The 12,069-nt window shown below is 48.5% G+C and overlaps 5 protein-coding genes; 3 read left to right on the forward strand and 2 right to left on the reverse strand.

Annotated features, from left to right (window-relative positions):
* Window positions 1-652: 652 nt before the first annotated feature.
* On the forward strand, window positions 653-2,434 carry FFUJ_11339 (related to monosaccharide transporter; the record flags this gene model as incomplete). XM_023570226.1 has 5 exons in its annotated part: window positions 653-734; window positions 791-1,117; window positions 1,174-2,086; window positions 2,144-2,298; window positions 2,349-2,434. 5 exons carry the CDS (start codon window positions 653-655, stop codon window positions 2,432-2,434), a joined length of 1,563 nt encoding a protein of 520 aa, XP_023437368.1.
* A 745-nt stretch (window positions 2,435-3,179) lies between these two features.
* Window positions 3,180-5,216, reverse strand: FFUJ_11340 (related to Sucrose-6-phosphate hydrolase; the record flags this gene model as incomplete). XM_023570227.1 has 2 exons in its annotated part: window positions 3,180-3,565; window positions 3,626-5,216. The coding sequence occupies 2 exons, from the start codon at window positions 5,214-5,216 to the stop codon at window positions 3,180-3,182; spliced, it is 1,977 nt and encodes a 658-aa protein (XP_023437369.1).
* Window positions 5,217-5,747: 531 nt separating this feature from the next.
* On the forward strand, window positions 5,748-7,393 carry FFUJ_11341 (related to transcription activator amyR; the record flags this gene model as incomplete). XM_023570228.1 has 2 exons in its annotated part: window positions 5,748-5,831; window positions 5,882-7,393. The coding sequence occupies 2 exons, from the start codon at window positions 5,748-5,750 to the stop codon at window positions 7,391-7,393; spliced, it is 1,596 nt and encodes a 531-aa protein (XP_023437370.1).
* A 728-nt stretch (window positions 7,394-8,121) lies between these two features.
* Window positions 8,122-8,775, forward strand: FFUJ_11342 (uncharacterized protein; the record flags this gene model as incomplete). XM_023570229.1 has 4 exons in its annotated part: window positions 8,122-8,124; window positions 8,184-8,389; window positions 8,446-8,594; window positions 8,657-8,775. 4 exons carry the CDS (start codon window positions 8,122-8,124, stop codon window positions 8,773-8,775), a joined length of 477 nt encoding a protein of 158 aa, XP_023438136.1.
* Window positions 8,776-9,669: 894 nt separating this feature from the next.
* FFUJ_11343 (uncharacterized protein) lies at window positions 9,670-10,725 on the reverse strand (the record flags this gene model as incomplete). Its single annotated transcript, XM_023570231.1, has 1 exon — window positions 9,670-10,725. One exon carries the CDS (start codon window positions 10,723-10,725, stop codon window positions 9,670-9,672), a length of 1,056 nt encoding a protein of 351 aa, XP_023437371.1.
* Window positions 10,726-12,069: the final 1,344 nt, after the last annotated feature.

The following is a 12,069-nucleotide window of genomic DNA, read 5'->3' on the forward strand; positions in this document are numbered from 1 at the left end:
ACAATCAGGTGATTGCAGGCAATAACAGATATACAATTTGTCTTTGATGAGCTGAAATACCCGTTTTTGGGCTTGCCAAGAGGGAATTAGCCGCTTGAACTTGGTGGTTAAGTTTCGTCTTATACAGGTTGCAACCAAAGTTAGTGGCGCCGTACTTGGCCATTTTGGGAATATCCCCGTCTCCCTCGGCTGCGCATCGCGGCAACCCTTCCTTTCCCCTCACATGATCCGGCCTCGCGGGTTTTGGCCCAAAGAGTCATAGAGCATCCAATAGCACACTTAGCGCGGGGGATCTGTAGGTACGACATTGCAAAATGAAAGGCGTGAAGTCTCTGTCGTGTCGTTTGATCGCATCGAGTCTCCCCATTCCCCAGATTTCGGCCCCAGAAAACTTGCCCCAGCCTTTCTCTCCGCTTTCTCCAAGCTACAGGACCTCCATGTTTTCGTACCGGACCGAGAGTTTTGGAGCCAGGATATGTATATAACTTCTCGTCGAGCCCATCAATTGGAACCCCATTATCTTGGTATTGGTACTCAGATATTCAGACTCTCATCTACTGAGGTCAATTGATTCGATATCGGTCACCTTATCCTTCTCCTTCTTGTTGCCCTCTTTCAATTCCTCTAATCGGCACTCGCTTCCACCTTCGCCATGACTGCCGACGTTCATCATGCCTCGCCGCGAACCAATTCGCTGGCAAACTTCTTTCGAAGTCCAAAATTGGTCTACTCCAGTGAGTTCTCCCCTTCATCATTGTCTCAAGTACGCTGAACTAACATCAGCCTTCAGCCTTCCTCATGGCAATGGCCTTCTTCACCTTTGGCTATGACGGTGCCATCAGCGGCGGTATCCTAGCCATGGTCCCTTTCGTCAACCAAATGTCTCACACCCATCTTCCCAATGGCACCCCATATCTGACTTCTACCGACATCTCCATCATGACAGCTCTCCCCGTCACTGGCTGTGTCCTCGGACTGCCCCTCGCAGCTCAGTTCGCTGATAGATATGGCCGTAAGAAGATGATCCTTGTAGGCTGCATCTTTAGTGCTGTTGGAAGCGCCATCCAAACTGCTGCGTTTGGGCTGGCTGAAATTGTCGTTGGTCGTTGGATTGCGAGTAAGTCTTGACCAATCATCTTTAGCTCGTCCGTGTTTACTGACCTTCTCTCTCAGATGTCGCCATCTGGCTCTTCATTGTGCTTGGCTCAACATACATGGCCGAGATTGCACCCGAAAACGTCCGTGGAGCCATCGTCGGAACATCCATCGTTCTCATCAACACAGCAGCCATTGTCGCTAGCGGCGTCAACTGGGCCATGAGTACAGAAATGTCCGCCATGTCTTTCCGTCTCCCCCTTGGGCTCGGCATACTTTTCCCTCTCATCCTCTTCGTCGGACTCTTCTTCGTCGATGATTCACCAACCTGGTACCTAACCAAGTCTCGTGACAGCGACGCCCTCAGATCTCTTCGAAGCGTCCGCAGTGGCTACCCAGAGGCTGAGATTTTGGCTGAGTTCGAGGCTCTCAAGGCTCAAGCGTCTATTCGTGAGGATGAGGCCAAGGTTCCGTGGATTGATATCTTCCGTGGAACAAATCTCCGTCGATCTATGTTGGCCATGTCTATCGGAAACATGCAGCAACTCTCAGGCATTGCTTTCGCTACAAATTACGCGACCATCTTCCTCGCCACAGTCAGCGGCAATGTGTCTCCTTTCCTTCTCACCATGGTTGGCGCCATCCTCGCTTTCGCCGGCGCAGTCACCGGAATCTACCTCGTCGACAGAGTCGGGCGCCGAACCCTCGCCCTTACCACCTTCATCATGGTCTTCTTTATTGATCTCGTTGTCGGAGTCCTTGGTTTCATGGACTACACAGGAAATCCTAGCATCGCCAAGGCCATTGCGAGCATGTGCATGCTCTTCTCGTTCTTCTTCGCGGCGGGATTCGGCCCTCTGACTTATGTCGTCTCTGCTGAAATTCCGACCGCCCGTCTGCGCAACAAGACCAGCTCTTTCTCATTCTTGACCCTGGCTGCTTTCTCCACTGTTGTAATCTACGTGCTGCCATATATCTCTCAGCCTGATGCGTAAGTACATTTCCCTGTTTCTTACCTACCTGCATGCTAATAGGACTGTCATTGCAGCGGTAACCTTGGTCCGAAGACATATCTCGTCTTTGCTGGTTGGATGGCCGGATGCATCATCATCACATACCTGTACCTTCCCGAGACCAAGGGAAGAACCCCTGCTGAGCTGGATGCCATGTTTGAAGCTCGTGTTCCTGCTCGCAAGTTCAAAGGTAAGGAGAAAACCCGTTTGTCATTGCATTACTAATATTTCACGATTCAGACTATCAGTGCAATCTGTCTATGGAGAGTTACATGAATGAGGAGAAGATTGGTACCGAGATCTCCCACCATGAAGCTAAAGTTTAAACTGATGGAGTAGGATCTAAGTCAGCTTGACAGCGACAATGGGGAGTTAGTTGGACATATGTGCCCAGGACATCGATATTTTTAATATCCAGTAGGGTATAACCGTATTCAAAGAGTAGTTTTTTAATTGCACAGCCTCTCCGTATCTCAGTTTCATATGGTACAACATTATTCCCTTCTCATTTCAAACTCACTATTAAAGTGTTGCCGTTTGGTGCTTGTGCTTGCTGCCTTTTGGGACTTCTACTCATGATCCGCACTCTGCCTAAGTGATGCAGCGATTGTTAGTTAAATTCTGTGACATCTATACGCAGACCTAAGTGTTGTGTTATTGGAATTTGATATATCTTAGACTTGACGTTTGCCTTGCATGTCTTACCTTGCCTATGCTACTCACTCAACCGACATTCTATAACGAGGGCACCCAAGCCAAGGCCTACTACAGTTAGTGACACAATCTAAAAGAGAAAGGCGCTTAAGGGGTCTATCTCGCGGGATGAAAGACCTAGGTAACTTGATAACATTGGCAGATCTTAGGCTAGTTGTCTTTCCCCGGGATATCAGGTCTCGGGTTCCGTTCATTTCTATAAGATCGCTGACTGGGTTTCGCCTTAAGTTATCACTGAGCCATCCTAGATAGAAACCCATCCCACTAAAGAAAAGGCAAAGAACTCTCCCAACAATTCTAAAGCAGTCTAACATATCGTTCCCATCTACATACTCTCTTGTGTCTCTGTCTAATTATTTAACCCTCGTAACACGAAGTCTTTAGCTCCCACGCTGTACACTCAAGCAACTGACCCGACCACGGGCGTTCACTCTTCTTTACCACAAACGGCTGAATGTTATAGCAGGTCATACTTTCCGGGTAGACTCGCGTAGTAATTGCCGTTCTTTCATTGGCGAAAAGCTCTAGACAACTCACGTCAAAAAATGCATGGAGTCGCAAGGGCTCCTGCGACAGAGATTGCTCAGCTCTTGCAGCCGTTCCGGGAGACAAGGTCGAAAAGAGGGTATGTGGTGCCTCTTCATCCGCTACGCATACGCCTGTCATATTGGTGGATTTAGCTCGCGTAATTTTGAGCATCTCCAAGTCAGGACTAAACGAGACAACGTTACGTAGTTCTGAATCTTGAGAAGAAATGTTAGCATCCTCTGGAAACGATTTGTGATTCTATCTGGTAGTCTTACCTTTTGTATGGCCTATTACGAAGCCAATACTCTGCACATCATCGCCAATATCGAAAGATACGTTGAGCTCCCAGCAGGAGCATCCGAGAGGGAACTCCAAGCTTCCCAGAACCTCAGGCAAGGTATGATATGCTATGGGACCCATGAACCGCTGACTTTGTCGAAGCTTGTTGAGTCTAGGGTCTGGCAAAGCACACACTGCCGTAACCGTATATGCCTGAGGAGAATTGGTCGGGGACAATGACTTCTGCCACGGCTTGTCTTCTGGCACCACGTCAAACGACTTGATGGATGTGAGATCTGACTTTAATGCCTTGACAACATGACGTATTCTTCTCAATCGGACGATTCTCGGGACCGATAACAGTCCGGCCCATCCTTGAGCCCTCTTCAGCTCTGCAGAGAGATCTTCCTCAACAATCCAGCCAAACGCAACTTGCTGGTTGGATCTTGGATCGTGGAAGGAGTTGACAGCATAAATTGCTCCGTAGTCCAGAACACCGCCAGAACGGAACTGCATCTGTATCCCTGTTGAAGTGTGCACCAAAGGGCCCGAAACCCACATCTGGCCGTGATCCCTTCTGAACTCTGAATGGCGATGCCGCCCAGCAGGCTTAGTGTCAAGTTGCTTACGCCCCTCAACGCCAATCATCAGCACCTCATGACTTATCGTTGGATCATCAGGGTCAGGGAGTGAAAGGAAGTTGGCCACTTCCCAATTTGCACCATAGTCGGGCTCCCATTGCGAAGGATATTGCCTTTGAGGCGTTGGTGTTATAGTCAGCACAGAGAGGAAGTTCCAGGCCGCCAAATCGTACTGTTCAAGAGAGTAGACAAATATGGCAGGGCCAATACCGCGAATGCCACCAGAAACGATGCCAAACAGCGATTTATCTGACCCATGTCCTAGAAGCCGGCTGAGCGAAGGCCACTTAGCAACGTATGGATCACGCCAGCCCGTAACATCGAGGTGACGAGGAGGGCCATCCAGAACAGTCAGTGCATCTCCCCTTTGCCACGTACGACCAGCGTCGTCTGATGTGGCAATGCAAATTGCTTCAGAACCCCAGTTGTAGGGAATTGTATGATGTATTGGCAGCCTCCGCGCTGAGGTATAGAATGCAGTGCTTCGGCCGGGTGCTGAGGGAACTGGACTCCAACATCCTGTAAAGACCCCCTCTTCTCCATCATGCTTCTTTGATGGTCGAATAGATGGACTACCACTGACCTCCCAGGTTATCAGGTCCTTTGAAAGTGCACTTCCCCATGAAATGTCGCCCCATTCTGGTTTCTTGGGGTTCCACTGGAATCCAACGTGATAAATATCATGGACTCCATCATAGCCTGGTGCACAAGGGTCATTTAGCCAGCCAGTTGGCGGCATAAGGTGATAACGCGGTCTCCAGCGACGATGCACATTTTCGTTGTGGGTTTCTGATGCTTTGGCAGTGGCAAAGGGATCTTGGCCGTGAGGGACATCATTATGGGATGTCGTCGAAGATGTGTTATGAGGAGACTCATAGACAACTGTCTCGTAGATGTGGCGTTCGGATGGAAGCTGGACTAGGATGGGTGAATCGAGGGTTGCCATGATGGGTGCTGTTTAGTGACTGCTTTGACAACTTCACCGTCGGTAATCAGCAAGAGTAGCCTTGGAGAGACCATGAAGATGCGGGACCGCCATTAGCAGACTTAATTAATCACATGACGGACACTGACGACGGCATTCGGCGTTTTCATTTCATCCTTGCAAACATTGCATGTTGAATATCACGGGCTCGCAAATCGGCAGTTGTAACTCATGATTCTGGCTGTTCTCATCGACAGCGGGAATATTCCCAATCGGGCTTAAAGCGCCATGTCACATTTAGCAGCATATTTCAGCACCAGGTGACACTAGCCCGGCTTCTGCTTCGTGGGGAGACCTCTGCATGGTTTGACTTATGGCCCAGACCTTTGTCGGACCGAGAGCTAGGCATGGTTCCCCGCAGTCTTCCCCGTGCTCATAACTCGGTCGGGCCAGGGGAATTCTGTGTCGGTTTTATTCCTGATCCGTCATAAAAGCCTCCTGCTGCAGATGGACCGTCTCCCTCGTGTCGGAAAAAGGAGATTCCAGCTCGACATGAACCAAGTGGTCTTCGATTCATCATTGGGTTGTGCTGTTCAAACTAGATCATGTGATCACTGTTTCCATCGCAAGATCAAGGTAGGTTGTCTACTTCCTGTCTAGCTCCGTTCTGACCCTCCGATTCGCAGTGTGACCGGCGTAACCCGTGTTCGCCTTGTCAAGATAACCATGTAGAATGCCAATACGAGAGGCCTAGGAAGAAGCGCCGGTACATTCGACCGGTATCAGATGATCCAGATGTCAACTCTAGAGTATCTTCGGAGAGGCTCAACATCTTGTATGAGGAAAGGGCAGGCTGGTTGCCTGCTGATACCATTGACGTGCGCACCCCTACAGAGGCACAGCAACTGAATTCAGTGCGTGTGAACAATTCTACGAATGCGCAAATCACTACCGTCTCCCCTTTCCAGCTGGAGACAGAATACTGGAACCTTGGTATGGGGGAATGCTTCTTCTACCCAACCAACCTTTTTGGAGTGGTCGACCTTCCTCCCTATCTACCCTCACTGCCATTTAACGTGCCTGAAAGTCCTGGAATATCGCTTTCATCTCCACTCCAGCATCTCTCGAGTCAAAACGGAGTGCTCGATCGTTTCCTGGATGACAGCTCCATCCCACAGCTCATCGACGTGTTCCTAGAGCGCCTACAACAATCCATGCCCTTCTTCACCCGCTCATATCTGCATCAAAACATCGCGCGTCAACGACATCTCCAAGATCGGTCTTTCGGCTCTTTGGTGCAGGCCATCTGCTCCCTGGTCCTTTTGCAGCCCGTGCAGAGCCAGGAGAAACGCTCATGGCCGAATCGTGAAGCTAGAGCCGACGCACACTTGGCCCTGGCTGTAAATTTACACTCACAGTCTGATTTAGGTCAGAGCCCGACTCTAGAAACGATCATGACGAGTGTCTTCTTGTTTGCATGTCAGTTCTGTAAGGGCAATTTTGACGCAGCCAGATTTCGGCTCAGGGAGGCAGCAGCTCTAGCCGAGGTGATGAATCTCGACAAGCCTGAATCGTACGGCCGGATTGGAGACACAGAAAAGCAAAGGAGGCTCCGCACACTGATCAGCCTTACGATCATTGAGAGAATCTACTCGGTCCAGAGAGACTACATTCCGGGCACGAAATCACTAAGCCGGAACAAGCTGCAAGAACTGCAGAATGCCATAGCATCTTCCGATGACAGGGGTGAAAGCGAGAACATCATTGCCATGGAGTGTATCAGCAACATGCTTGAGCAGGTGGACTTCATTGATCCCGATATAATAAAATGCTGGAAGGGTTTCTGCTGGGAAGAAGAGACCCCGACACATGTCACCAGAAGCACAATACTCACTCTCCTACGAAGGTACCGGATTCCACCACGGTTTTCTGGACTTTCTGGTATCGATACCCATGCTCAGCATGCAGATATCCTCGTTACCAGGCACTGGATCAGGATCAAGCTGTGGTCTTTGGCCAATAGCCATGGCTACGTTGAAGCCCTATCTGACGATGAGGAGTTCCGTCATGAGTACGCCGTGACCATTGCCAGCGAGGCTCTTGACACCTGTTCTCAGTTCCAGATGACTAGTCTCGAAGTACATGGCATCGGACTTGTATTTATCCTTGAGATTCCCGTTGATATAGACCCAAACTGATCAACAACGACAGGTTGAGAAACTCTCTGATCTCGCAACTTGTGCAGCACAACAAGACAACGTCTACTCGCCTGCACAAGACTATCCCATTCATACAGACTTGGCCAACCGTGATCCAAACGGGATGCAGCCACAGGAAGACTCTCCGAATTCAAGTTCAAGTTCAGGGCCTGTAAAAAATGGCGCCGAGGACATGCTCAATGGCTATCTCTCGCTGTTTGCATCTTTCCGAAGAGGGAGACATCCTTTTCTTAAGCCATATATGCGCCTCTTACTACTCAGAGATTGACGATAGCAACGGAGCTCGTTCCGGGTTGACTCTTGGTGATCACTGTGAAACAGGAGGCGCTTGCGATAAAGGCAGGTTGAGGCAGCTAACTCTCCGCTGTTAATCCTAGGCTCCTTCTCCAACCTAATACAATACGTTCAGCGTCTCATGACCGACGATGTCATACCTTGACATGTCTCTGTTCTATCCTAAGTCTAAATAGAGATTTAGGTAATTTAGAATAGACCTAATGCTTTTAGATTAGTTATTATAATTTTGGATAACGAAAGGTCCCCTCGCTGTGCCAGTGTCACTTGCCAGTGCGAACTTCTCCCGCATGAGGAGGGGTCGCTATGTCGCGAGACAACGTTGCTCGGCCACGCCTTGTTTTTTTGTCTTTTCCTTCTTCGCAGCAACAGCAAGGACATCTCAACTTTCATCTCAAACCCGGCTAATCGTGATGGTAATTATCACCCAGCAAGGTACCTAGTCTGAATCACTGACTAATGATGCGATCTACAGCCCGACTCGTCCTCTAATCTTTCCTCGCCGCCCGCGAACCCTGACCTCGCCGTTTTGGTTGACCGTGTCTTCCGTGAAGTGTTCACTCAGCTCGGCGAAATCAAAACTCAGCTCGACACAATGAACGGCCGACTTGATACTCTTGAGGTCACTGTTCGCGAGCATGGCCAGCACTCGGCCCGTATTGATCGACGTCTTACTAGCGCGTCAGTACCTACTATGAACTTGATCATGCAACCCAGATATACTGACAAACACTTAGGATCTCTAGAACAACCAATTTCCGTGCTAGACTCCTCAACAGCGGAGCTTGTGAGCCTACTTCGGTTCTCACCTCTCTGGTCAATCCAGTGACTGGCGAGAACATCCCCGATTTCCCCCGCACCTATGGCGAGGTCCAGCGACTTAACGGTATTTATTCCATTGTTTTGTTTGTTTTCAGGTTCCAAATCCATCTAACATTTGAATTTTAGGTCGTGAGCTTGGTGCCCTTCTGCGGGCCCTCAACCTGCGCGGTGCTAGAAACGCTGAGCAGAAGCGAGGTGACTTCTTGCGCGCGATTGGCGCTACGGACCGGGTTACGCGCCGTTAGTTTTTTCCCAGGTTATCGCATTCTGGAATGGAGTTTGGTGTAATCGGTTCATGAGAACAATACCCATTTGTAGTTGGCTATCAGTTTTGATAGAACTAGACCCAGGGAAAAAAGGAATATACAAGGAACTGCCTTAATGAACAAGCATTGATTTGAGTGAATGATCCATTGGGTGCAAAAGTACGCGATGAGATGATCCCAACCTGTCGCTTGAAATTATGCGGCGTTTTAGTGAATGCTCAGGGCATCCCCCACTGTAGTCCCTCCTGGAACTGGCCACTGCAGGCTCCAGTGGTGCATGGGTAAATCGACGCGCCACAAGGCACAGCACACTACCCGCTGTACCAACACTGTGGCCTCGCCCAACCTCAGCAACTACGGGCGTCTCCCTCTCCTCATTTAGAATCGCTAGACTTCACAACTATACCACCTGATTCAGAACAAGAATGTCTCACATATAAGTCAATTCGCGCCAATATCAATAAACCAAAACTTTATACCACCAACCATTGGTCTATTCAGAAGCTTCTTTATCTATGTACTCTCTTGAGCACCCCTCGGCATAACAGCGCCCTTCCTGATCGTCCCGTAAGCACTACTCACTTGAGTAAGCTTGCCGCAAATGATCATCATGGACTGAGCACTCGTTCCTCTGCTCACTTAAGCAACTCCATACGGTAAGTGTGCACAGATATGGTATTCCCATGTCGATCTACTCACTTGAGTATTGCTGTGAAAATGACCAGCAAATTCCAACACATCTCCCAAGCCTCAACGAGCCCATACACTTGTACAGACTGCCCATCTTGACATCCAAAGTAACAAAGGGAAAGCTTCTTCCTACCTACCCACTTGGTAAGCTTGATTGATCTGTGCAGTATAACCCAGATGCTATCAGAGAAGGGGGTCTTGCGGAACAAGGTGACCGTAGCGGTCCATCCAAGCTTCACTTCCGACAAATCTCCAAGCAATGACAATACCGTATTCCTCGGAAATCTCCTTGTCAAAATTGACGCCCAGGTTGCTCAGCGCAGGGTGGGTCTCGGGGACGGTCTTCTTATATTCTGCTCCGTGATAATGATCGTGCAGCTGTTCACGAGTCATCGTGATAATCTCCATTGTTGCCCCACGGGGGTATGAGCTTAGTTCTGATGAAATCTCAACCTCTTGAACCCGCCATCCTTCCCCAGTACCCGACGAGCTTAAGGCATGTAGGGCCAGCCCTGGTGGACATGGAAACTCGAAGTCTCGGCAGTCTTTATACGTCCGGAGAGCCACACAAGCCACGTCATCTTGGACTGGTAATCGGAGGTATTGTTCATGGTCAGCAACTTGCTTTTTGATCCAATTCTCATAGTGCGCATTAATAGGCTGGGCCAGCAGTGGTAGGGTGGCAGAGAACACATCTTCGTCCTCGGAAGATATTGCAGGGGGACTCCGATAATGGTGCTTCAGCTCCTCGATAAAGGAAGCTCTTATCCACTTTGCCTGCTCGATAAATATTTCCGCATAGTCGTAGGGGGGACGACAAAACTCGACAGTCATCGCGTTTCCTTTTTCTGGGATACACAGTAGCGCATTCACCTTAACGTCAGGGGGATTATCGCGAAGTTCGTCTTTCAGGTGAGGTTCATCCAATAGCTGCATAGCCTCAAGATCATTTCTGCCGTCTTCGTCATCCTCTGCGAAGGAACAAGTCAATGCCTGAATTTCCTCACATACCTGCTGAAGCCTAGATTCATCATATCGGTTAATGCTTTCCATCACACAGCCGTAAGCAAGACTGCTCATGCTTTTCATGATGGCCAAACAAGACCTGGCGATGATATCTGCAGGAACGTGACCTATACTCTTGGCTAGATTCTCGATAGAAATGTGAAGGCTGTCCAGCTGGTTTTGAATGAGCTGCTTCTTGAGTTGCTCCATAGTCTCTTCTGAAGTTTGTGGCATCATGAATGTAGAGATATTGAAAGTTTTTGTATGGCAAAGAGTTTGAACAATGGCGATGAGAAGGTGTAGTGATGGATGTTGGTGGTTAGTACTGCTGTGGATGAGAATTGATCTTCATAAGCGGCCGAGCCTCGTATTTAACGACATGTAATCAGCAATTAACCTGGCACTTGTTCGTAATTGAACTGCACTCATTGCATCCTCTTTCACTACGGAAATTCTGAGTTTGTGTCTGCTGGTTAGGACTGCAATTTATTTCGGTATATCTGTAATTGAACTGTTAAAGTGATACTTAATAATCACGCAGTGACTGCACCACTGTCTGTGTACCGGGATAGCTACGGGCTGAGCGAATTACCTAGTCTTCCTATTAGTACTTTACTTTCCGAACACGACATGAACAAACGATAAGCCTCAATGAACCTGAGTGAACATGGAATGAAGTCTTGAACTTCTTCTTAAAAACAACAACACGTACCAAATCAGCACTTGGAATAAAGCATGAACAGCATAAAAGAACAAAATAAAGTACGCATGTTCGGAAGCAAATCTGCTGATGGTTTGAACTGTAGTCATTCTTCTTCCTTGTCATGTCTTGCAGGCTTACGGGTTATAGCCACTGACTGACCTTACGGCCTGCGGCACAGAATAATTCAGCTTCAATATTACTCACACCACGAGAGCTTTGTATGTAGCATAAGCAGCGAACCTGAGACACTGAAAGGTCAGAGCTATGGCGCAATAATTAGAGGGGTGAGGACTCTGAGCTTTCTTGGCCTCAAGATAATAATAAAAAGTAAAGAGGAAATTAGGTAAGCTATAATGAAATTAATTTAAATGTGATGATATTTGATAAGACTTAATAAGATTAAGTGAGCTACGATGGGATTTGATGGGTTATGATGTTAGGTTGCGCCTGTTGCCCGCATTCGTTGCCATTATGACTGAAACAACATCAACAAAACCGATCACTTTCGGTTCACCTGTACTCCAAGTACAGAGACTATAAGCCTAACATCTATTTCTCCTGAAACATCACCAAAGGATCGTCTTTCGCAGCCTTTCAAGCCCCAGCGCAAGTATCCCCCGCTGTACGCCCGCCGCGAGCTAATAAGCATTCATATGCCTCCAAGACTTCACGAAACATTCGGCCTTTCCGTCTCCAACTTTATATTTGACGCTATACAAGGATAGGCTGCAACCATTATAAATTCCTTCCCTTGTTCAGCAAAGTCGTCTAGTGACGGTGGCACAGAGCCCCGAATGCTAACGCTTAAGCCGTATTCGCTTTGATGATACTGTCAAACATCGTAATCGAAGTTCACCGGCTCATCTACACAATGA

The sequence above is a fragment of the Fusarium fujikuroi genome, chromosome FFUJ_chr11 (genome assembly GCF_900079805.1).
Source record: "Fusarium fujikuroi IMI 58289 draft genome, chromosome FFUJ_chr11".
Lineage (NCBI taxonomy): Eukaryota > Fungi > Ascomycota > Sordariomycetes > Hypocreales > Nectriaceae > Fusarium > Fusarium fujikuroi.